Genomic DNA, 23,938 nt, shown 5'->3' on the forward strand with positions numbered 1-23,938 from the left:
CATTATGCCTAGGACTTAAGCCGTGGACCCCCAGATATTTATCTTCTCCTACATGCCATCCATAGGAGTTTTTGTTTTTCTCTCCTCTGTCTAATTGTTTACTTATTTAATGTTGGTGTATTTTAGTTCAAGGTCTATTTTTATATATTTTCTTTTTATTTATTTTAATTTACTGTATGTTTCTTGTATGTATACCACTCTATAAAATGCTCTGTGGCTACCCTGAGAGGAAGTTGAGCCCTGAACAGCTATATCATGTATGCTCAGAAACGGTTATTATCGCTGATAAATCAATAAATGAATTCATTAAATGGCAAAAAAACACAGATTACCATTCCCCTTCATCAGCTCTGTTTTCTCCTTTGCTCCACACACCTGTTTCTAGTCTCACCTGCCCTTCACGTCACTATATATTCTTTTCTGCTCCCACAAGTCTTCCCAAAGTTTTGTTCATGCTCCTGTAGCAATCCTGAGCCTGTTATTTATATACTGATCTTAGATTACTGACCTGTGCCTGTTCCTACGACCATTTCTTCTTGGATTTCCCAGTAGTCTGTTTGCTTGATCACCTGACCCCTGCCTGCCTTCTGACCACACCTTTCGCCTGACCTTCTTTGTTCTTGTTGCCGGCCCTACACCCTTTGTTTGTACGACGTTACCTTATCTCCAAACCTGGGTCTTAAACCCCATCTGAAGCCATAGGTTACACACCCCTTCCCACCTAGCAACTTACATTCTCTACTTGTTTCTTATTAAAGTTTAATTGTTTCAAATTATCTTTGTTATCGGCAAATAACCTTCCAAATGTAGCTGGCAATTCAGAGGATAATTATTATTATTCATGAGTAATAATTATAATAATATTGATGAGATGGGTAGGCTTATTTTAGAAGCCAATGACATTACTATCATAGTTATTTAGATGACCAATCAGACTTGTAAAATGTCAAACCCCTTGTCCGAAAATGGGAATAAAAGCTTTGTACTTCCTTGAACTCTTTGGAAAAACAGCATTATACTTGTTGAATACTTTCTGTTGCTGTGTTGTGCTGTTTTCTCCCGTGCACTAATAAAATCTGATTAGAACTTCCGACTCCAAATCTTATTTCCAGTACAAAAGAAAAAGGATAAAGGCAAAAAACTGAGGCATTCTGTGTGTGTGCTTGTGTGTGCACGTGTGTTTGTGTGTGTGTGCATGAACAATTAGTTAAAAAGGAAAATGCAAAACAATAATAATTTGTGCCCAAGTCTCAGTAAATCGTTTTCCTGTTGTTGTTTTTTGAGGTTGTGTTTCTTTCCAGTGTGATGAGCTTTATTAGTAGATTTAGCCATTGTGCGATATTGAGTTTGTCTATAGTTTAGACAACTATAGTTTTCTTGGCGATAGTTAACACTATGAGAATTGGAGTTGGGTTTTGTCCAGGGGGTTGAGTGTAGTTAAGTCTCCAAGTAGACATGTGAATGGAAAGAGTGGGATGCTGCAGAGCCAAAAAATATGATGTTTTGTTTATGACTTCTTGCCAGAAGTGTTGAGTTGGTGGGCAGAGCCAAAAGGCATGGAAGTAAATGTCAGGGGTGTTCTGAGTGCAGTTGGAGCATGTATCAGGTTGTATGAAGATGTGTATTCTGTTAATCACCTTGTATTGTATCAGTTGTGTTTTGGTGTTATTAGTCATTGTGAAGGTGTTCCGATAGATTTGTGTCCAGAAGCTGGTATCGGAGTGGATTGCCAGATCTTTTTCCCATTCTCTGATTGGAAGGGATATTGCTGAACCATTTATTATTATTATTATTATTATTATTATTATTATTATTATTATTATACTATACAATAACAATAACAATAACAATAATAATAATAATAATAATAAAGATAACGGTACAATTATGCTAGTAGCCTTTATTCGACTTTATTTTATTTAAGTACAAAAGTCGTCAAATGAGTAACAGCTTACACGACTTTAATAACACTGTCTCTTGTCTCCGTTTGCATATCAATGTAAAGGCCTCAACCTGTCCCGGTGAAGAGGCAGCTCTATGCTCACCCTCATGGCACAAACCACACAGACAGGACTGTCGAGATGCCGACACGGCTGATTAGACCTCAGTGTCATTATGACGGTTTACTGTAAATCCCCGCGGAAGCGAAAGTGCGTCTATCGACTATCAACACCGTGCTTGTTTTTCATTTATTATCCTGCTATTAGAGCTGAACCCCGAATAGACGAACCAAAAAGCAATTATTTGTAATCGTCTTTCCAAAACAGAACTGCTTTCCTCACGACACACATGGAAGCAAATCATATGTGAGCTTCTAAACATGCTCATAATACTTTATAATGTCGGGGTAGCGTTGCAGCTGTCCGGTCTTCACCCGGACCCTCCGGCAATATTGGTTTGCACTGATCATATTTTACACTTCATTTTGAGAGAAAGCAGATTTTCTTGTGTGAAAGCCGCAGGTCTGCCTAGAAACCAGTTTCCAACCCTGTTCGGGGGAACTGCCCAGTGCTCCTAACTATCCAAGAGCGACACTTTGCATTACTTTACTGCGATTGCATTCAGTCATTGTGTGTTGCTCTTGGTCACTTAAGGCCATGTCATTACTTTGCTTAACCATCGCATAATCGTATAGCCTGATACCCAACTATTAACCAAAAACGCCTTACCTTCTGATGCAGCGTTGTCAAGCAGACGAGTCAAGAGGCAGGGCAAGGAAGATCAGACAGTAATTCATTACCAGTACCCGGAGACGACCACCCGAGCACACATGACTCCTCCGGCGACCCCGCTGCTCTATATGCCCAGACCAATCTTTACCACACAGCCCTTCTCCCATATAAGCAGTGGTGGTGTCTTGACATCACGCTTCGCAGTATTGAAGGTGCTGGGAACCGTCTGTGGTTTTGGCCCTTGATGCCATTACCTTGATACGGGCCTTTTCGTGTCTTAATCAGTAACGGCACTTATTTGAGGTTAAACGAATGTGCATTTCTCCTTGTTTGTGTTGTGAAATAAACATATAGGCGACCTTCACAACCGAGAACAACCACGAGTCTCCAGTGATACACAGAACACACAAACATAATCAAAATCACATTTCTGAGAAAGGGGCCCCACATTTGGCAGCAAGAAACCCAGTGAGTATAAATATCATTTATAGATTATTTTTTTTAAGTAAGTTTTAGTACAACTTTTTTTTAAAGAAGGTTTTCAAACATAAAGGCGTTTTGATTGATCTTCTCCGGGTTCAGCACTAAACTGAACATCAACTGTGGGTTAAAATAATTTGCAAATCACCTTTAACCTGAACAATATAATGGTACGAAAGAGGTGAGAGAGATCCATAATGTTCACCGTTGGGACTAAGGATATACTCAAAATAACAACCAGGCGCCATTCATACATCAAACACCACTCAATTTCACACCAAACGTTATTTAATAGGACTTCTGTTACAAAACACAAGCAATACATTAACTCAGTGTACCGGGTTATTGGGTTCCAGTAAAGAAGGCGCAACTAGCGATTCTGCCCGCATCCTGGGGGAGGCGCTGTTCTGGGCAGTGGTTGGACAGAGGGCCGGGACGGGAGTTGTCTAGTCGAGAGAGGATTTATTTGAAATTGCAGCTGGTGGACCATTCTGAAAGAAAGGAGGACTTATTGCTCGTGTTTAGAAATGATTTCAATTTCCCGAGTCTGTGGCGTGTCTGTCCTGAGACCTGTGACATGAATATTTCAGGTGGAGCGCCCATATTAAATCCAGCTCATTCCTCACTCGTTGCTTATTCTGGGCTTTCATTACAGTGGAACCGATATTCAATCACATCTTGTGCCATGGCGTGCCCCCTCTTCTTGGACTAACGAGAAGTCTATATAGCTTTTTTTTCTAGCTACCTGCTTCCTTATTACCTACAGTATTTATCAGGCAATACCAGGAAGAGCCAGGTTAAGCTTTTTATTGCAGTCACGTACTTTCTCTTTATCTCTGCCGCTCCTAGAAACTGTGACACAGAGAAAGAAAACTGTCTCGCCATAGTCGCACAAACCTAACTCCTCTGAACTCATTATTTTGTATTTGTACGTGTTTCCTTTGTTAGGGAACATTTTCCTTTACCTCAGCTGCAACTGGCGCAATGAGGTGGATCTATCTGTTGCTCTTTTTGAGGACCGGGAGCTCATGTGAGTATCCTTCATCTGTGAGTTTGTATGCTTTATGTGGAGTTTGGCTGTGAAGGATAAATCATGGTAGGTGCTGAATCGGCACAGTAATCCAGCATTTCAGTGCTGTTACTTATGAGACAGTGTGGCTAATGTTTTGCTTGATTCATTTGTAATTCTGTTGTTGTTATTTTACTCGTTATTAGTAGGTATATTTTTGCATTACATCATATGTGGGTTACTAAACTCACAGTGTGGATTAAGTTAATCAACAATACATCTTCCACTTTAATTAGATGATTGCTAGGTGTAATCATTGGAGAGAGAAGAAAAATCGAAATCGAAGGATGACGTCATAGATATGTTTTAAGTACATTACAGTCCAGTACAGCAGGGATTCCACGGTATACTTCGGATTCTTCTGGATTTGAATAATTGTTTACAATGGCAGCAATAAATATCTGAGGGCTATACAAATCCCATTAGAGGTTTGTAATGATGGTTGTTATCAGGACAGATATCTGACTGTATTCAGTTGACAGGAGGTGGATTTCTCCTTTATACAGGTAGAACTGAGGGCATCTCTGTTCTCTGAAAGCAATTTCACAGGGATAGCCAAGGTAATAACTGTCATTAAAATAACAACAATAATATTAATAATCTAAAGACAATCAAGTGAAATGAAAAACACAAAACTCTCTCCCCCAACCCCTTCCCGAACACCACCAACTTATTTAGATGACAAACCACTGTATCTATATTGCTTTGATAAATAACTTTAATGTTCAGTTACCACTCTCTGTCTCCCGTCTCCCACAGCCCCCCATGCCCTGGTGCACATGGGCGCGCTCCTCTCCCCATCTGGCCCCTTCCTGCACTCCACTCTGCTGGACGGGCTGCCGGTCGCCCGGTGCAAGCCAGAGAAGGAGATCCTGGGGCCGACGCAGCCGTGGGTCTCAGCCGCACTCGGGACAGAGGACTGGGAGAGGGGAGACCGAATGTGCAGAGAGGAAAAGGCCAGGTTCATGGAAACACTCCTGCAGCTGGGAGACCCCCCAGGTGAGCTCTGGGTCTTGTCATGGTGGGGGACGGGAAACAATGCATTCAGTCTCTGGCCCCTCAGGGGCCGTCTGCAGCAGATCTAGCAAAGTCCCACAATCAAGATCTCTTTCGGTGTGTGTGTAGTTGGACACGCCTCCACCCTTTCCCCCTTCATTTCTCCCCATCTGTGTACATCCAGATAATGATTTCATATGTTGAAAATATATTGTAGATAATAGGGGCCAATCCTGGCAGATGAAATTAACATGAATCACACGTTTCTATTGCACAATAACAATGTATGCATTTGTTCTGCATGGGGACATTCTGCTTTTGTATTTTTCAGGAGTTGCCTCAGTGCTGCAGAAGAGGCGGGGCTGTGTGCTGGAGGACGACGGGCGTGTGACGGTGTTTGATGATTATGGCCACAACGGAGAGGACTTGGACAACAGCAGCCTGACAGACAGCTCCCCAGCAACTGGGTCAGTCAAGGACAAGAGGGAGTGTGTGGCCTTGCTGAAGAAGCTGCTGAAACACAGGAAGAACAGACAAGGTACAACAGGGAGAGAGAACAGACCCTCCCTTATAGAAGCAACAGATTGTCAATATATGACAGAGAGCATGAGATCTTCTATTGTCTCTATTCTAATGAATGTTTAAAGTACATGAGATACATGTAATTCCTTCCAGATATCTGCAAACAAATAAAATAAGTGTGTGTCTTATAAAATTAATGTGTTTAAGTCACTCTTTATTTTCTATAATATTGAGTGTGTGGTAGGAATGAGCCAAGCCCTGTATTTGAACACATACATTAAGATCAAGAACCAGACCAAATCAACACGTTGACTTTTACACGTTGACGGTTTAAAGTACAAACCTGTAGCCCATTGCAGTTTGATTTAAGGCAGGATGCCACCTTCTACTATTTATTGATCAAAACTCAACAGGGTACACCTTTTAATATGGGATTCCAGGGGGGGTCAAAGTTTTGATTTGGTCTGGCCCATAACTGCCCTCTCCCTCTCCTCTCCTCTCTTAGTGCATCCTAAAGTGTTTGTGTTTGTGAAAAAGGAGAAACACACTCAGATGCCCTATTTCTCCTGTCTGGCCACCGGGTTCGAGTTCAAAGTCCCAGAGGTTCGGCTGTATAGGCACAGGCAGGAGGTGACAATGGGGGTGTGGTCCAGCGGGGTGCGGCCCAATGGGGACGGCAATTTCCAGCTGAGGAAGAGTGTGGAGATCACAGAGGAGGAGGGACAGGAGTACTACTGCAGCGTCACAGAGGGCAACTTCACCAGCACTTGGAGACTAGGTGCGTGTCTGTGTCTTTGTCAGGGGCGGTGTGATCGTTGGGGAAGTAATATATATATTGTGTGCACTTTGCACCCATCGATGGTGGGAATTTTCCTCATTTGATCGTTATAACCCCACCTCTGGTATGTGTTTGCAGATTCAGTTCCCCCTTGCTCTTACCATTAGCACACGCTCCCCCAACTCACACAGCAGCACTAGCACATGCTCCCACCACCCCCCTACGGCAAAAATACAAACTGATATACAGTGAGGGAAAAAGTATTTGATCCCCTGCTGATTTTGTACATTTGCCCACTGACAAAGAAATGATCAGTCTATAATTTTAATGGTAGGTGTATTTTAGCAGTGAGAGACAGAATAACAACAAAAAAATCCAGAAAAACTAATTTCAAAAAAGTTATAAATTGATTTGCATGTTAATGAGGGAAATAAGTATTTGACCCCTTCGACTTAGTATTTGGTGGCAAAACCCTTGTTGGCAATCACAGAGGTCAGACGTTTCTTGTAGTTGGCCACCAGGTTTGCACACATCTCAGGAGGGATTTTGTCCCACTCCTCTTTGCAGATCCTCTCCAAGTCATTAAGGTTTCGAGGCTGACGTTTGGCAACTCGAACCTTCAGCTCCCTCCACAGATTTTCTATGGGATTAAGGTCTGGTGACTGGCTAGGCCACTCCAGGACCTTAATGTGCTTCTTCTTGAGCCACTCCTTTGTTGCCTTGGCTGTGTGTTTTGGGTCAATGTCATGCTGGAATACCCATCCACGACCCATTTTCAATGCCCTGGCTGAGGGAAGGAGGTTCTCACCCAAGATTTGACGGTACATGGCCCCGTCCATCGTCCCTTTGATGTGGTGCAGTTGTCCTGTCCCCTTAACAGAAAAACACCCCCAAAGCATAATGTTTCCACCTCCATGTTTGACGGTGGGGATGGTGTTCTTGGGGTCATTCCTCCTCCTCCAAACACGGCGAGTTGAGTTGATGCCAAAGAGCTTGATTTTGGTCTCATCTGACCACAACACTTTCACCCAGTTCTCCTCTGAATCATTCAGATGTTCAGTGGCAAACTTCAGACGGGCCTGTACATGTGCTTTCTTGAGCAGGGGGACCTTGCGGGCGCTGCAGGATTTCAGTCCTTCACGGCGTAGTGTGTTACCAATTGTTTTCTTGGTGACTATGGTCCCAGCTGCCTTGAGATCATTAACAAGATCCTCCCGTGTAGTTCTGGGCTGATTCCTCACCGTTCTCATGATCACTGAAACTCCACGAAGTGAGATCTTGCATGGAGCCCCAGACCGAAGGAGACTGACAGTTATTTTGTGTTTCTTCCATTTGCGAATAATCGCACCAACTTTTGTCACCTTCTCGCCAAGCTGCTTGGCGATGGTCTTGTAGCCCATTCCAGCCTTGTGTAGGTCTACAATCTTGTCCCTGACATCCTTGGACAGCTCTTTGGTCTTGGCCATGGTGGAGAGTTTGGAATCTGATTGATTGATTGCTTCTGTGGACAGGTGTCTTTTATACAGGTAACGAGCTGAGATTAGGAGCACTCCCTTTAAGAGAGTGCTCCTAATCTCAGCTCGTTACCCGTATAAAAGACACCTGGGAGCCAGAAATCTTGCTGATTGATAGGGGATCAAATACTTATTTCCCTCATTAACATGCAAATCAATGTATAACTTTTTTGAAATGCATTTTTCTGGATTTTTTGGTTGTTATTCTGTCTCTCACTGTTAAAATACACCTACCATTAAAATTATAGACTGATCATTTCTTTGTCAGTGGGCAAATGTACAAAATCAGCAGGGGATCAAATACTTTTTTCCCTCCTGTACATTTTGGAAAATGGCCTGTTACAAGGCTGAAAGTCAGAACAGGAAACTAGCTTTGTTGTTGTAGTAACCTTGCGCCTAAAGGGTGTTCTAAGCATGTGCAAAAAAAGTGATCCGATTACATCTCTTGACCTTGTACATATATACGAATACCTCCAACAGATTGGCTTATATTAGTGTACATTTAAACTGTTCATTCAGACCGCATTCATTCAGAATGACAAATTTCTCTGCATATTAAACATAGCCACTGACACACAGACTGAGTTTAAAGGGAAGGAAGCCTGTGACAGTCAATTACCACTCCCATGTGTCCCAGCTCTACTCTGCTGCTGGGCTCAGCCACCACTACTGGATCACACCAGCAGAGGGTGTTACAATATTTATATCAAACAGGATGGCACATTTTTGTTTTTTTATTTGCTTCACTGGACTTCTAGATATTGTTTCACTTTTAAAACGTGGGAGAATTAAATTGCTGAACACCATATTAGATTTCTCCAAACTGTTTAAAATAACAGAAGAGCTGCCAGGGCTTCTGCTTCAACCTCTCCACTAGATGTCGCCCTTACTCCAGCTGTCTCCCTGCTCTTCATTACTGAATCAGTGTCCTCAACTGACCCTCATCTCCTTAATTGTTTACCTGTGTATCTAAACCTTCTTTTGTGACAACACTGAGCCTTTCCTTGTTTTTATCTGTACCAGACTATGCTTTGTTCTTTATTACTGTTTTTTCGGATCCTCGCTGCCCTGTTTCCCTAATCAACAGACCTTTTGCGTGCCTTTTGACCACGACTCCAGGATACTCCTTCTCACTCATTTACCAGTATTGTATTCTATCATCTCTTTCCCTTTCACCTGTTTGCCCTGCACCTGGATCCACCACCTTGGTCTGCTCTAGTATGACAGACGCTACAAGAGCACTCTGATTGGCCAGATTTTGGCATTAGTTGAGTTTGGTTCGGTTCAGTGATTGAGAGCAGGGCCCATATGCATAAAACATCTCATAATTAGTTTGCATAATTTTAGCATATTTTCACGTCAGTTAAGATTAGAATACGACACTGTGACGTATTTTCTTCCTTTTGGAGAAAAAAACATGCGAGATCACATGTAGTCAAGCAGAAGCGAAAAGACAACTATAGGAATATTACTTGTTTATAATTTAAAAATAATAAGCATTTCCCTCTCATTCTTTCATTGCAAGGACTTTAAAGTGCTAGATTAATTTCACAATCATAACCACAAAAATATACATTAAACATCTTACATTACACTATTTATCCTTCCGTTGTACATAGGAAATTGTCCACAAGTGGATACACTGGGGTATATTATTCATCAAGGGTTTACCACTGATTTGCTATTTCAGACACTTTTTGAATGAAATACAAATTAAACATGCATTAGTCACCGCAGCAACAGTTTATGATGAATATGCTTCACATACAATTTATGATTTTATGTTTATGATGATATTTTTTACTTTTATTTTGATTAAAAAATAATCAGATATAGAATCGGTGTAATGTAAAACCCCTGATGAATATAGTCTAGCATTGAGTATTAATTGATTAGGCTAGCATTGACTGTATAGGCATAATAATTGATTATGAATGCAGCGTGTTTTGGGGATATTTGCAGGCAGTCTTGGGGAAATCAATAAACTGTCAGACGATCTCGGGAGTTAATGCCAGTATAGTTTGATGGAAAAATCTGCTTATTGAAGGCTGTGGGGAGGACCAGGAGGACACCAATACACCACCAGAGCAGAGATCTTTAAGAGAGAATGTGAGTCTGATCCTAATCTCTCGTTATCTGTTTCCACTCCTATTGATTTTACAGAGCCAGGACCGAGCAGTCCACCACATCCCCCTGCACAACCACACCACACTGGTAATACAGAAGTTCAGCTGCTTACTTTGATAAAGAATGAGAAAAGGGAGGGGCCAAATTCCAGTCAAAACTTAAAAAAAAAAAAATCAGAAAATGAAGTCTTGAATCCCTTGTCTTGTATTTCTCATTGCCCCCCATTAAAATACAGGTCAGACAGGTCTGGGCCCACACTACTTGGGTCTTGACATTGGGAGGTAGGGAGTGCCCCAAATAGGCTCGTAATGTGATAGACTTGGGGATAGGGGGGAAAGGATTGGGGTTTGTGTCACAGTGGGGCGTATCAATGCAACACCACTAAGACTAAGCCAGCTGGCACTCAGCCAGAGCAGAGACCTGTAAAAGAATGAGGAGCCGGATCTTAATCTTTCATTATTTGTTTCCCCCCTTTGATTTTATAGAGTCAGGCTCTGGGAGTCCATCACCGCCCCCAGCTCACCCGCGTCAGGCAGGTAATACAGAATAACAGCTGCTTGTCTAGATAAAATCAATAGACAGCCAGAGCAGAGACCTAAAGTCTGGTTCAATTATTAATATGTAAATATGTAAACTTGTGTTCAACTCAATCCATCTGTCCATTCTGAATAACAGCTTCATCCAGGGCAGGGTTGCCATGAGCTGGAAGCCAAACACACACACAGCGCTATGTAGAGTAGCCAATCCACCTCAGCAGCCTGTCTCTGGGCTGGGGGAGAAAACTGGAGCCCCCGGAGAAAGCCCAGAGCGGGCCCGCTGCACACAATCGATCCCAGGGCCCATGTGCTGTGAGGCAGCAGCGCCAACCCCTACACCACCGTGCCCCCTTTAAAAGAGTAAATGAGCCTGATCCTAATCTCTTATCCCCCCCCTCCCTTATTGTTTTACAGATTCAGGATCTGAGGATCAGCCTGACTCCCAAACACAACCACAGCAAACAGGTGATACAGAAGAACAGCTGCTTGTCTGGATAAATCATTAATACAGCAAAGTCCAAAATCTAGTTACATTTTATTATCTTGTAAACTTGTGTTCAACTCAATTGTTCTTTCATACAATCAATTTCTGGCCCCCAGCCAGGAGGGAGTCGCAGTAGTCCAGGCGGGAGAGGACCAGTGCCACCCATGCGGTCTGTACAAGGAGGCATCGCAGTTATTAATCACAATGTCATTTTCAGATCCACTCTTGTCTCCCGCAGACGCCCATTCCCTGGTGAACATCAATACGGCCTTCTCTCGGCCCGGACAGCGGCCCTATTTCTCGCACTCCATGCTGCTGGACGGAGCGCCGGTCATTCGGAGGGACAAGGATATGGAGATACATTTGCCCATGCAGCAGTGGGTGTTGGATGCTCTGAACACTGAAGATTGGGAGGCGAGAGACATGATATATGAAGAAGAGAAGGCCGTGTTTAGGGAACTGATCAAGAGGCTCAAAGATCGCAGAAGTGAGCGACTTCTTCTTCTGTGTGGCTGGCAGTCAAATGCAGTGTGTGTTGTTTAATATGTGTTTGGCCACTCTTGGCCTGACTGCACACACACATTTGTTTTTGTTTTTCATGTTGTCTCTGAAGGGGGCTGGGTGCTGCAGAGGAGGCGAGGCTGTATGCTGGAGGACGATGGGCGTGTGACGGTGTTTGATCACTATGGCTACAATGGCGAGGACATGGACGACAGCATGCTGACAGACATTTCCCTGACAAGCGTGAGGATCAAAGACAGGAGGGAGTGTGTGGCCTTGCTGAAGAAGCTGCTGAAACGCAGGAAGAAAAGACAAGGTACAACAGGGACAGAGAACAGACTCTCCATTATGGAAGCAGCATTTTCATTGGAGGGCATAAGATCTTTGTATTGTTCCTTATTCTTATGCTTAAGAACTAAGGATATTGAGTGTTGCAGGCATTGGCAGTGGTAGCTAATTGAGAATGTGGCAGAGTTGGAATGACTCGCAGTATTTGATGACTTGACTCAACTCGAGTATATATAGATTGCTGATTGCTAATAAAATAATCAGATTAAATCAAGATGTCTTACTGTCGGAACTAATGACTTGAAGAGTCTCGAACCAGATAGGTGAAAAATTCAGTGATTTACTCCTAAATGACTAGTCCCAGTTGGAGTTTCTTGGTTACAACTCTGCAATGTGGCATCGGACTGGTTCATCGGTTAAGTAATGCCCAAAGGCCTGCTGCCACCACTGGGTCTCCTGCCTGCACTGCTGTAGTTGGCTACTTTTCTCAGTAGCAAGTTACTTTTATCTTAGTACAGCTTTCAAGGTTACTTTTTCCAGTGAGAAATAGCTGGCGCTACTGTCACATAAAAGGCTGCTGTTGAAACCAATTTTCTTTTTGGTGGGGGCTAAAAAAACCTGCAGCAATTAACTTCCAGTGTTGGGGTCATTATTGATAACATGTAATATATTAGTCATTATTCGTTTCTTGAGAAAAAAGTAGTAATATTAGTATTACATAATATTTACAATGTAGTGCATTATATTACCCGCTACATTCCTTCCTTTTGCCCTGCAAAACCATGTGACTTATCTTCATAGTCTGGTAATGCATGTTTTAAATGTATGCCAAACAAATAAACTGTAACTTAAAGCCATGGGTTACCTTAGTTCTCAGGTCAGTAGTGTAGAAAATGAATGAATCCGGATGGACGATACTTCCACACACGGTTTATTTAACAGCAACTTCATTTCAAAGGCTCAGCAATAAAAAAAAAACGAAGTAATCTTCGTTAGTAACTTCATTATAACCATTCACAAAACTATTTACACTTAGTCATTAACTTTAATTGAGGTAACCTTTCAATATACACTCACCTAAAGGATTATTAGGAACACCTGTTCAATTTCTCATTAATGCAATTATCTAACCAACCAATCACATGGCAGTTGCTTCAATGCATTTAGGGGTGTGGTCCTGGTCAAGACAATCTCCTGAACTCCAAACTGAATGTCTGAATGGGAAAGAAAGGTGATTTAAGCAATTTTGAGCGTGGCATGGTTGTTGGTGCCAGACGGGCCGGTCTGAGTATTTCACAATCTGCTCAGTTACTGGGATTTTCACGCACAACCATTTCTAGGGTTTACAAAGAATGGTGTGAAAAGGGAAAAACATCCAGTATGCGGCAGTCCTGTGGGCGAAAATGCCTTGTTGATGCTAGAGGTCAGAGGAGAATGGGCCGACTGATTCAAGCTGATAGAAGAGCAACTTTGACTGAAATAACCACTCGTTACAACCGAGGTATGCTGCAAAGCATTTGTGAAGCCACAACACGTACAACCTTGAGGCGGATGGGCTACAACAGCAGAAGACCCCACCGGGTACCACTCATCTCCACTACAAATAGGAAAAAGAGGCTACAATTTGCACAAGCTCACCAAAATTGGACAGTTGAAGACTGGAAAAATGTTGCCTGGTCTGATGAGTCTCGATTTCTGTTGAGACATTCAGATGGTAGAGTCAGAATTTGGCGTAAACAGAATGAGAACATGGATCCATCATGCCTTGTTACCACTTTGCAGGCTGGTGGTGGTGGTGTAATGGTGTGGGGGATGTTTTCTTGGCACACTTTAGGCCCCTTAGTGCCAATTGGGCATTGTTTAAATGCCACGGCCTACCTGAGCATTGTTTCTGACCATGTCCATCCCTTTATGACCACCATGTACCCATCCTCTGATGGCTACTTCCAGCAGGATAATGCACCATGTCACAAAGGTCGAATCATTTCAAATTGGTTTCTTGAACATGACAATGAGTTCACTGTACTAAACTGGCCCCCACAGTCACCAGATCTCAACCCAATAGAGCATCTTTGGGATGTGGTGGAACGGGAGCTTCGTGCCCTGGATGTGCATCCCACAAATCTCCATCAACTGCAAGATGTTATCCTATCAATATGGGCCAACATTTCTAAAGAATGCTTTCAGCACCTTGTTGAATCAATGCCACGTAGAATTAAGGCAGTTCTGAAGGCGAAAGGGGGTCAAACACAGTATTAGTATGGTGTTCCTAATAATCCTTTAGGTGAGTGTATATCAATGTAGAAATAAAAGTGACATCTCTAACCCATACCAGGAAATAATCTTGGCTAAGGCTTCTGGTCACTGTTGTCTTATTACATGAACCTTGAACGAGAAAAGTTTATGAATCCCACCTTACTTTCATAAATGAAGAAGGCGATTGACTGCATAAAAAGACTGTGTGTTGGCTGTGTTAAAAAATGATTGGTTGACAGTTACTCAACAACCAATGCCATCTTTTTTAATCCTGTGTGGGCGTGGTTTGCCTGGGGAAGGAGTGGGTTTCATAATAATGCCGAGTGGTGCCGCTGCATAGACGTTATATGCTGTGCGTACTGTTTTCGGCACACATGAGTAAATAGATCTTGTTGAATTTACTGCTACTTGCTTCCGATTTAAACACCACATCATTTAGATGAATGTTGCGAGAAACCTCTCGTTTATTTTTTATGGAAAGTAACTAATATTGTTACTCGAATTAAAACTCTTTAACACATTATATTAACTCATTATTAAGACAAGTAATATTATTACAGTAGCGCGTTACATTACTAATGCGTTACCCCCAACTCAGCCTAAAGGCTGCATTAACCCTGCACTGCAAAATGCTGGAACACTTAAATTAATGTCATCTTCAGACCATGAAAATGTGGGGTGGTATGCAATGCCCTGCCCTGGCCGGTGTATTAAACTACCCCCCAACTCTCCTCTATTCTCCTCTCCTCTCCTTTCCTCTCTCAGTGCACCCTGAAGTGTTTGTGTTTGTGAAGATGGGAAAATTCACCCAGTTGCCCTATTTCTCCTGTCTGACCACCGGGTTCGAGTTTGAAGCCCCCAAGGTTCGGCTGTACAGGAAAAGACAGGAGGTGACCAGGGGGGTGTGGTCCAGTGGGGTGCGGCCCAACGGAGACGGCACCTTCCAGCTGAGGAAGAGCGTGGAGATCACAGAGGAGGAGGGACAGGAGTACCACTGCAGAGTCACACAGGGCAGCTTCTCTGAGACCCGGAGACTAGGTTCTTGCTTCTGTCTTGGTGGGGGCAGGGGCTCAAAAATTTGGAGTTTGTGTCAGCCTTCACTGGACTAATTCAGTGGATTTCACCTGCTTACTTTGATAAAAAACAAAACTGAAAGGAAAATCTGAAGTGGAAAATACAAGTGGGACAGTTCATGGCTATTGAGCACCAGGGGCCAGTTGCATAATAGTATATTAGACTAGTCTTAATTTGACCATTAGACCAGTCTAATAAAAGTTAGACAGTTGCATGAAAACTTAAGACTGACTAAGACTTATGCGAAAAAGTTACATTCTCACCCCCAGGCTAACTTGGTGTTTAAGTCTATCTTTCCATTGAAACTATGTCACTGTCACTGTCACTGATGCTGACTCCTCCCATTGGCTCAAAAACATACTATGCTCTCCCGCCCACCGGCAATCCCCCAAAACATCAAGACCCCTACGCAAAGATTTCAATAACCAAGCCTGTGGTCCATTTAAGTTTTAAGGGAGGTCCTTCGCCAGTACGTGCATGTTTGCTCTTAAATATTTATTTTAGCATATACTTCCATAATTTCTGCACGTCCTTTACTGACGGCACACACAAGATCGCTTTTGTTTTGTTTTTATCCCACACCTTATGTTTGAGTGAGTTAGTGTAAGTTTCAGAAGGTTTCCTCAAAAGTATATATTTTTCTGCATATATTTTTCTGTTTTTTTTTTCATGTCTTAACATTCCCAGAATACATTGTGTTATTGACTATGTAAGACCAGTTTAATGAACGATTTTTATGCAGTGGTTTTAACTGAGTGTCTACCATTAGTATTACTTCTAATTCTACTAAGACAAAGACTTAGTCTGTCTTTATGCCACCGGCAGGGTTGGGAGGGTTACTTTTAAAAAGTATTCCGTTACAGAATACTGATACCTTGTTTTGAAAATAACCTGTAACCTAATCCAATACATAACTCCAAATCAGTAACATAATCAGAATACTTTTAGATTACATTTCAAAATATCACTGTCCTGGTCACAAAAGCAAAGTTTGTGGGGAATAATAGGGGGAAGCATAGAAACATAATTGGGGTTCATGAGAGAATGAGTATCCTATGTAGGAGAATCATCTGGCACCGCCTGTGGGTTAGTTCTGAGGTTTGAAGTGTTGTTTGTTCTTCCCTTGCTAGCTGAGAACTCCTCGCTGTATGTCCTGACGGTGTCGCTGTGTGTTGGCGGAGGAGTAGCTGTTGTAATACTCTGTGTGTTTCGGTAAGACCCTCCAATACCATCCTCCTCCTCGTCTTCCTCCTACTAAGTAAGTTGTCTCTTGACTCTTGCCATGTTTACTCAATGTGTCTGTATTTATGGGAGTCCAGGGAAATGGACTCATATGGACATGATTCTCAATCCAGTGTGTTAGACCGCTGTGCACTGAGCAGTGTTCTTCCATCCTGCCGTGAAATGTATGTGCTCTTTCTATCTCTCTCTCTCTCTCTCCCTCCCTCTGTCTGTATCTCTCTTTCTCCCTCTCCCCTCTCTCTCTCACTCTCTCTCTCTGTGTCTCTGGGGTCCTAAACTGAAGTTTGGGAGGAAGACAATCCCTGACTCCCGTCTCACCCAGCAAAGTATCCTGCAACAAATGCCCTTTCCCAGCAGTCCCTGTTTTGTCACCCATCCTCCACCCTCAATGACACCCCCTGCAGTAACTCCTTGGCTCATTCCACATGGAGGGGGGATTCTGATGACCTCCTCCTTACGGCCAGGTCATCGTTCCCTCAGTCAAGGGAGGGAAATAAAATTGACCCTTCACTACACGTCTACCTGGGTTGTCTGAGCTCCCGAACCTTATTTGTGGCCCCGAGACAAAGCACAGAGGACTGATACATTTTTCACTGTCATGCTATGTTAATAAAACAAAACAACAAAATATACACTACCGGTCTTACATTTTAGAATACTCCCATTTTTCCAGTTTGTATTGAAATGTAAGCTTTCAAATGATGTGCGCATTGTAGGAATACAGTGTAACTTCTATGCACAGGAGCTGCATGTAACACTGCCAAATAATCCTTAAGAGGGTGTAGTAACAGTATATAACTCTGAAATGTACATTATTTTTCAGTTTTTGGTAACCTAAACTTTTTTTTTTCCTCTGCCAGTTTACCACTTACCTTTGTACCATTTCAGGTTATTCACTGGACTTTAACTGCTTAAATTTCAATAAAACATTGTAAAATGGGGTGTTCTAAAACTTTTGACCGGTAGTGTATACACTCACCTAAAGGATTATTAGGAACACCTGTTCAATTTCTCATTAATGCAATTATCTAACCAACCAATCACATGGCAGTTGCTTCAATGCATTTAGGGGTGTGGTCCTGGTCAAGACAATCTCCTGAACTCCAAACTGAATGTCTGAATGGGAAAGAAAGGTGATTTAAGCAATTTTGAGCGTGGCATGGTTGTTGGTGCCAGACGGGCCGGTCTGAGTATTTCACAACCTGCTCAAACTGGGATTTTCACGCACAACCATTTCTAGGGTTTACAAAGAATGGTGTGAAAAGGGAAAAACATCCAGTATGCGGCAGTCCTGTGGGCGAAAATGCCTTGTTGATGCTAGAGGTCAGAGGAGAATGGGCCGACTGATTCAAGCTGATAGAAGAGCAACTTTGACTGAAATAAACACTCGTTACAACCGAGGTATGCAGCAAAGCATTTGTGAAGCCACAACACGTACAACCTTGAGGCGGATGGGCTACAACAGCAGAAGACCCCACCGGGTACCACTCATCTCCACTACAAATAGGAAAAAGAGGCTACAATTTGCACAAGCTCACCAAAATTGGACAGTTGAAGACTGGAAAAATGTTGCCTGGTCTGATGAGTCTCGATTTCTGTTGAGACATTCAGATGGTAGAGTCAGAATTTGGCGTAAACAGAATGAGAACATGGATCCATCATGCCTTGTTACCACTGTGCAGGCTGGTGGTGGTGGTGTAATGGTGTGGGGGATGTTTTCTTGGCACACTTTAGGCCCCTTAGTGCCAATTGGGCATCGTTTAAATGCCACGGCCTACCTGAGCATTGTTTCTGACCATGTCCATCCCTTTATGACCACCATGTACCCATCCTCTGATGGCTACTTCCAGCAGGATAATGCACCATGTCACAAAGGTCGAATCATTTCAAATTGGTTTCTTGAACATGACATTGAGTTCACTGTACTAAACTGGCCCCCACAGTCACCAGATCTCAACCCAATAGAGCATCTTTGGGATGTGGTGGAACGGGAGATTCATGCCCTGGATGTGCATCCCACAAATCTCCATCAACTGCAAGATGCTATCCTATCAATATGGGCCCACGTTTCTAAAGAATGCTTTCAGCACCTTGTTGAATCAATGCCACGTAGAATTAAGGCAGTTCTGAAGGTGAAAGGGGGTCAAACACAGTATTAGTATGGTGTTCCTAATAATCCTTTAGGTGAGTGTATATTTTAATTTAATTCTAATTTTCCATTGTTCTGAATGATGATTGTGTGTCACACAGGTCCCATACTCCCCAACAAGAGTTGTCCACAGCTTCAGAAGCAGAGGAAAATCAGGTATCTTGCTTTCTTATGTATCTTTATTCATAGTTAGTTGTTAGTATTAGTGTTAGTGTTGTTAGTAAAATTCAGCATATGAAGGGAAGCAAACTGACCATTTTCTTCATTCTTCACAGTCACACGATTTATTTCGTAACAACTTTGCGCGTGGAGTTGATACGACTCCACTTCACCTGAGTAAGTAGCACCTGACCCTTTCATTAAATCTCGAGTTTGGTTCCTAGCCTTGGGTGGTCCTGCCTGTGTGGAGCGGGCCTGTTCTACCCCGTGGTCTTGTTTTCTCTAGGGGACAGGCTACTGAGGCTGACTGTCTGCTCAGTACTGGATAAAGTGGTCATTGGCGATGGACGGATGGGTTTTGATTTCTGTGTGGTCAGCATATCTGCTTCTTTTTTTGTTTCCCGCAGCATTCATGCCGGCAATTGAATATAAAGATGTAAACTCAATCAGATTCAAGGAAACGGACCAGCTTGGACATGGGAGGTTTGGCGAGGTGTGTCGAGGGCAATACCAGGGAACGACAGTCGCTGTAAAGAAGATGCCGGTTGAGGATCATTTTTTTGAGCACGAAATCCTTATGTGCCAGTAAGTATTTGACACAGTGAGCCACAGGCAGTACAGTGTCTTTGTGCAGCTCTTCTTCAGCACATTTGTCTGAAGCACTGGTGTTGTTTAGGGGGTGAGCACCACCCCTGATGGCATCAGTATGTGATCCAAGCAGAAATATCTCATCTCCAGTTGAAGATTTACACCCAGTCCCCTTCACTGGGAGCTCAATAGAGAATCTGACTCATGGTCAGCAGTCCCCCTGCCCAACTGACAAGAGAGGAGGACTGAGTATGCTCTAGCCATGTGACTTTTAATAAAGTTTTTTTTTTGTTATTATTGTTTTCTTTCAGGAATCTCTCGCACCCCAACATTGTGCACTTCATCGCTGCAGCCAAGACTGAGAGATTTGCATTTTTGGTTTACGAATACATCCATGGTGCTGACCTGGAAACCATTCTCCATAAACCCACTACCACAATACAGGTACAGGGTATATTATTCCACCAATTTCTCAATGTATTTATTTAGTTATTAAAATGTCTTTCACTTTGGCCCTGTAGTGTAAAACATACACAAAACACTGGGAAAGATTATATACAGCTCTGGAAAAAATTAAGAGACCACTGTCAATGTTAAGTAGTCTCTTATTTTTTTTCCAGAGCTGTATATAGAGTTGTGGTGTATGTGTGTGTCAGGGGAGGCTCCTCAGAAGATGAAGGGGAGGACCATCCTCCTCAGCGAAACTCATAAGAATATTAATAATGAAAGAAAAAAAAAATTATGCTACAACTTTACCAAATACACTCACCTAAAGCATTATTAGGAACACCATACTAATACTGTGTTTGACCCCCTTTCGCCTTCAGAACTGCCTTAATTCTACGTGGCATTGATTCAACAAGGTGCTGAAAGCATTCTTTAGAAACGTGGGCCCATATTGATAGGATAGCATCTTGCAGTTGATGGAGATTTGTGGGATGCACATCCAGGGCATGAAGCTCCCGTTCCACCACATCCCAAAGATGCTCTATTGGGTTGAGATCTGGTGACTGTGGGGGCCAGTTTAGTACAGTGAACTCATTGTCATGTTCAAGAAACCAAGTTGAAATGATCCGACCTTTGTGACATAGTGCATTATCCTGCTGGAAGTAGCCATCAGAGGATGGGTACATGGTGGTCATAAAGGGATGGACATGGTCAGAAACAATGCTCAGGTAGGCCATGGCATTTAAACGATGCCCAATTGGCACTAAGGGGCCTAAAGTGTGCCAAGAAAACATCCCCCACACCATTACACCACCACCACCAGCCTGCACAGTGGTAACAAGGCATGATGGATCCATGTTCTCATTCTGTTTACGCCAAATTCTGACTCTACCATCTGAATGTCTCAACAGAAATCGAGACTCATCAGACCAGGCAACATTTTTCCAGTCTTCAACTGTCCAATTTTGGTGAGCTTGTGCAAATTGTAGCCTCTTTTTCCTATTTGTAGTGGAGATGAGTGGTACCCGGTGGGGTCTTCTGCTGTTGTAGCCCATCCGCCTCAAGGTTGTACGTGTTGTGGCTTCACAAATGCTTTGCTGCATACCTCGGTTGTAACGAGTGGTTATTTCAGTCAAAGTTGCTCTTCTATCAGCTTGAATCAGTCGGCCCATTCTCCTCTGACCTCTAGCATCAACAAGGCATTTTCGCCCACAGGACCCAACCCTAGAAATGGTTGTGCGTGAAAATCCCAGTAACTGAGCAGATTGTGAAATACTCAGACTGGCCCGTCTGGCACCAACAACCATGCCACGCTCAAAATTGCTTAAATCACCTTTCTTTCCCATTCAGACATTCAGTTTGGAGTTCAGGAGATTGTCTTGACCAGGACCACACCCCTAAATGCATTGAAGCAACTGCCATGTGATTGGTTGGTTAGATAATTGCATTAATGAGAAACTGAACAGGTGTTCCTAATAATCCTTTAGGTGAGTGTACATTCACGTCACAAAATACTTGATCACAGTCAATCTAATGCAATGTACGGGTACAGTTCTCTCAACAGCGCCCTCTAGGGTTGAACCAGAGAACCAGACGATGATAATATTCTCATTCCCATTCTCCTCTGAGCTGTATTTCCATAATACACCTATTGAGGCTCATGGTTACTCCTCCCTTCCATACAATTACACAATAAGTGCCTCCCAGAGGATGTCCTCTGAGGCTTCAACCAATCAGATATTTTACAGATTTAACTGACATATTCTCCATCCAATCAAAGCATCCAGGATGAACAGGGAGGCATGCATGCATATTAGGAGTGTAGTGAGTCAGTGAAGTTGGACAGAGAGACAGTGATGTAGTTGAGCATTTACATTCTAATTAGTTATTATTATTCAAATTAAGGAAGGGAGATTGAGGAGGTAGATGTTATCATTTGTTTTGGTTATAGAGCGTTTTTTGTCATTTTTAGCCTTCTGATAAATTAGCTTTGCCATCTGTGTGATCCACGCCAATACCGCAAGTTCTCCTCATTTTTTCAAGGCAACCCACCACTGGAGTGTGTGTATATGGTGCTGTGCTGGGTGGGGCACAAAATGTCTACTTTCCAGGGCCCTGCATTCCCCAGAGAGGTGGGTCTGAAGAATAACTAGCAGTACAGTGTGCCACCCGGGCCAGGGCTGACTGGCTCTGTATCTCTGATGGCTCTGAAACTGTAAGGAAATGCATCTGATGCTGAATTATGAATCAAGAGTAGGCACACGTTCAGCCTCCTTGACCCAACACTGACCTGCTTCTGCTGCTGTTTCTCTAACCCATCAGCTGACCAGAGAAGACAAGAGCCGCATCATTCTGGACCTGGCCATGGCAGTGGAGTACATTCACTCTAAACACATCATCCACCAGGACATAAAACCAGCCAATGTGATGGTGAGACTCAGTCCTGCATTTTGACTTAGTTTTGAAACTGTTTCACAGTGTGAGCTAAGAGTATAAGATTTGCTGTAAAATGTGCCTGGATTTATTATTATTATTGTTGTTGTTATGCTATCAGCTCAAATTACATAGAAAATTTAAAACAAAATATCAGTATATATTTCCTTTCTTCCATCCTCCATCAACCTTCTTCACTCAGTGAAAGGGATTGTTGACATTGAATAGCAACTCAATTATTAACAGGGTTTTTGTCTTGTCTCTTTCCTAGGTTAAAGCAAAGACCAAGCAGGCCTTCCTCATTGACTGGGGTATCAGTTTTTTCAAGGATAGTATGTTCCTGATGCAAGGACGCATTATAAACCGATATCGAGGTGGCACAACGTATTACATGGCCCCCGAGTGTTTACTGACCGAGGCTGAGGCCACGTCGCAGTCAGACGTGTGGTCCTTGGGATTGACCTTCTTGCAGTTACACATAAGTGCGTCCCCTTGGCAAATAAAGAGTCTAGACACCCTGCCCAAATTGATGCAAAAACGGAAATCTCCCAAGAACTTAAAACGTCTTAGGAAAAGTGACCAAAAAGTCATCGAACCCATGTTACGGTACACACCGGAACAAAGACCGTCAGCGGCGGAGGTGGTGCGATCCCTGCAATTTACGTGGCGCGATTGGTGTCAGTGGTGGTAGAAACAAAACACAACAAAACCAACACCTCCCACGTCATGGCCTCACCTTTGCGTTTCTACACAGGAGTGTTTGTGTCTTCATCTGCTATCGAAATACCTACCCTGAGGATGTCCCTGTGGTCAGTACAGCTAAATAAATGAGGAGCTGATCAATTAACATGCTACAGTCTAATTAGAAACTGAGATGTTATTATGAAGACTGAGACATTGAACCTGCCTGCTGGACACTATGACACTATTACTTAATACTGACACTGTGTACTGTATTTTTGTACTTTAGTTTTGCTCTTGTATCCTGTAAGTGGTCCTGGCCCTGCACTTTCTAGTTTGCACTAATCTCTTCCCTACTATGTCAGTGTGTCAGTCAGTCAGTGTCGTCAGTCAGAGTGTCAGCCAGTTTACCTCAGTGTCTCTGCCTCTCTACTATTGGTCAATCTGCCTGCTGTCACCCCCCTGCACACAGCACTGACCTCACTGTGACACTGTGTCCTGTGCTTGACTACAGATCAATCAGGACCTGTAGTGTACACTGTTGTATGTTGTATGGCACACATGCTGTAATGTGGTAATGTGTCCTTTGATGAACTTTATACTTTGGTGACAGCTGCAAGGCACCCTTACATGAATAAATAACTATTAAATAATGGTGTTAAAAGCATCTGATGTCCCTCTCAGTCCTGATTGCAATGGATGAAGCGCTTGTGTGATGACCTGGGGTGCCTCCATCAGGAGATGAGGGCCCAGCAGAGACCCCTAGCGTCGGTCAGAGTGACTTCACCCGCCACGGAGTCGGCCTGTAACATTACACAATACATCTGTAAATTCAATTATTCCTGCAGGATCAGACGCATCATTACAGGGGAAATAGCCTCGAACACAGCACAGCTAGCATTTAGGTGAAGATGTATTGTGTATTATTGCATGTGACATATG

General features: G+C 43.0%; 1 protein-coding gene across 9 annotated transcripts; it reads left to right on the forward strand.

Moving 5' to 3' along the window:
- Window positions 1-3,560: 3,560 nt before the first annotated feature.
- LOC136764658 (uncharacterized) lies at window positions 3,561-23,663 on the forward strand. Of its 9 annotated transcripts, none has more exons than XR_010821223.1 (18): window positions 3,561-4,182; window positions 4,981-5,220; window positions 5,549-5,755; window positions 6,245-6,517; window positions 10,195-10,245; window positions 10,644-10,694; window positions 11,109-11,159; window positions 11,396-11,665; window positions 11,792-11,995; window positions 14,989-15,261; window positions 16,428-16,509; window positions 18,790-18,844; window positions 18,964-19,024; window positions 19,255-19,432; window positions 19,747-19,879; window positions 21,926-22,014; window positions 22,205-22,312; window positions 22,587-22,605. XR_010821223.1 is itself a non-coding variant. In XM_066718891.1 (18 exons), the coding sequence occupies exons 2-18, from the start codon at window positions 4,137-4,139 to the stop codon at window positions 23,004-23,006; spliced, it is 2,703 nt and encodes a 900-aa protein (XP_066574988.1). In that variant the 5' UTR covers window positions 3,565-3,742; window positions 4,101-4,136; the 3' UTR covers window positions 23,007-23,663. The 9 variants fall into 9 exon arrangements, 6 of the variants coding, with proteins under 6 accessions (XP_066574990.1, XP_066574992.1, XP_066574993.1 ...); XM_066718891.1 differs by lacking the exon at window positions 21,926-22,014 and having other exon boundaries at window positions 3,565-3,742; window positions 4,101-4,182; window positions 22,587-23,663; XM_066718892.1 differs by lacking the exon at window positions 21,926-22,014 and having other exon boundaries at window positions 3,565-4,182; window positions 11,417-11,665; window positions 22,587-23,663.
- Window positions 23,664-23,938: the final 275 nt, after the last annotated feature.

The sequence above is a fragment of the Amia ocellicauda genome, chromosome 12, assembly GCF_036373705.1.
Source record: "Amia ocellicauda isolate fAmiCal2 chromosome 12, fAmiCal2.hap1, whole genome shotgun sequence".
NCBI lineage: Eukaryota > Metazoa > Chordata > Actinopteri > Amiiformes > Amiidae > Amia > Amia ocellicauda.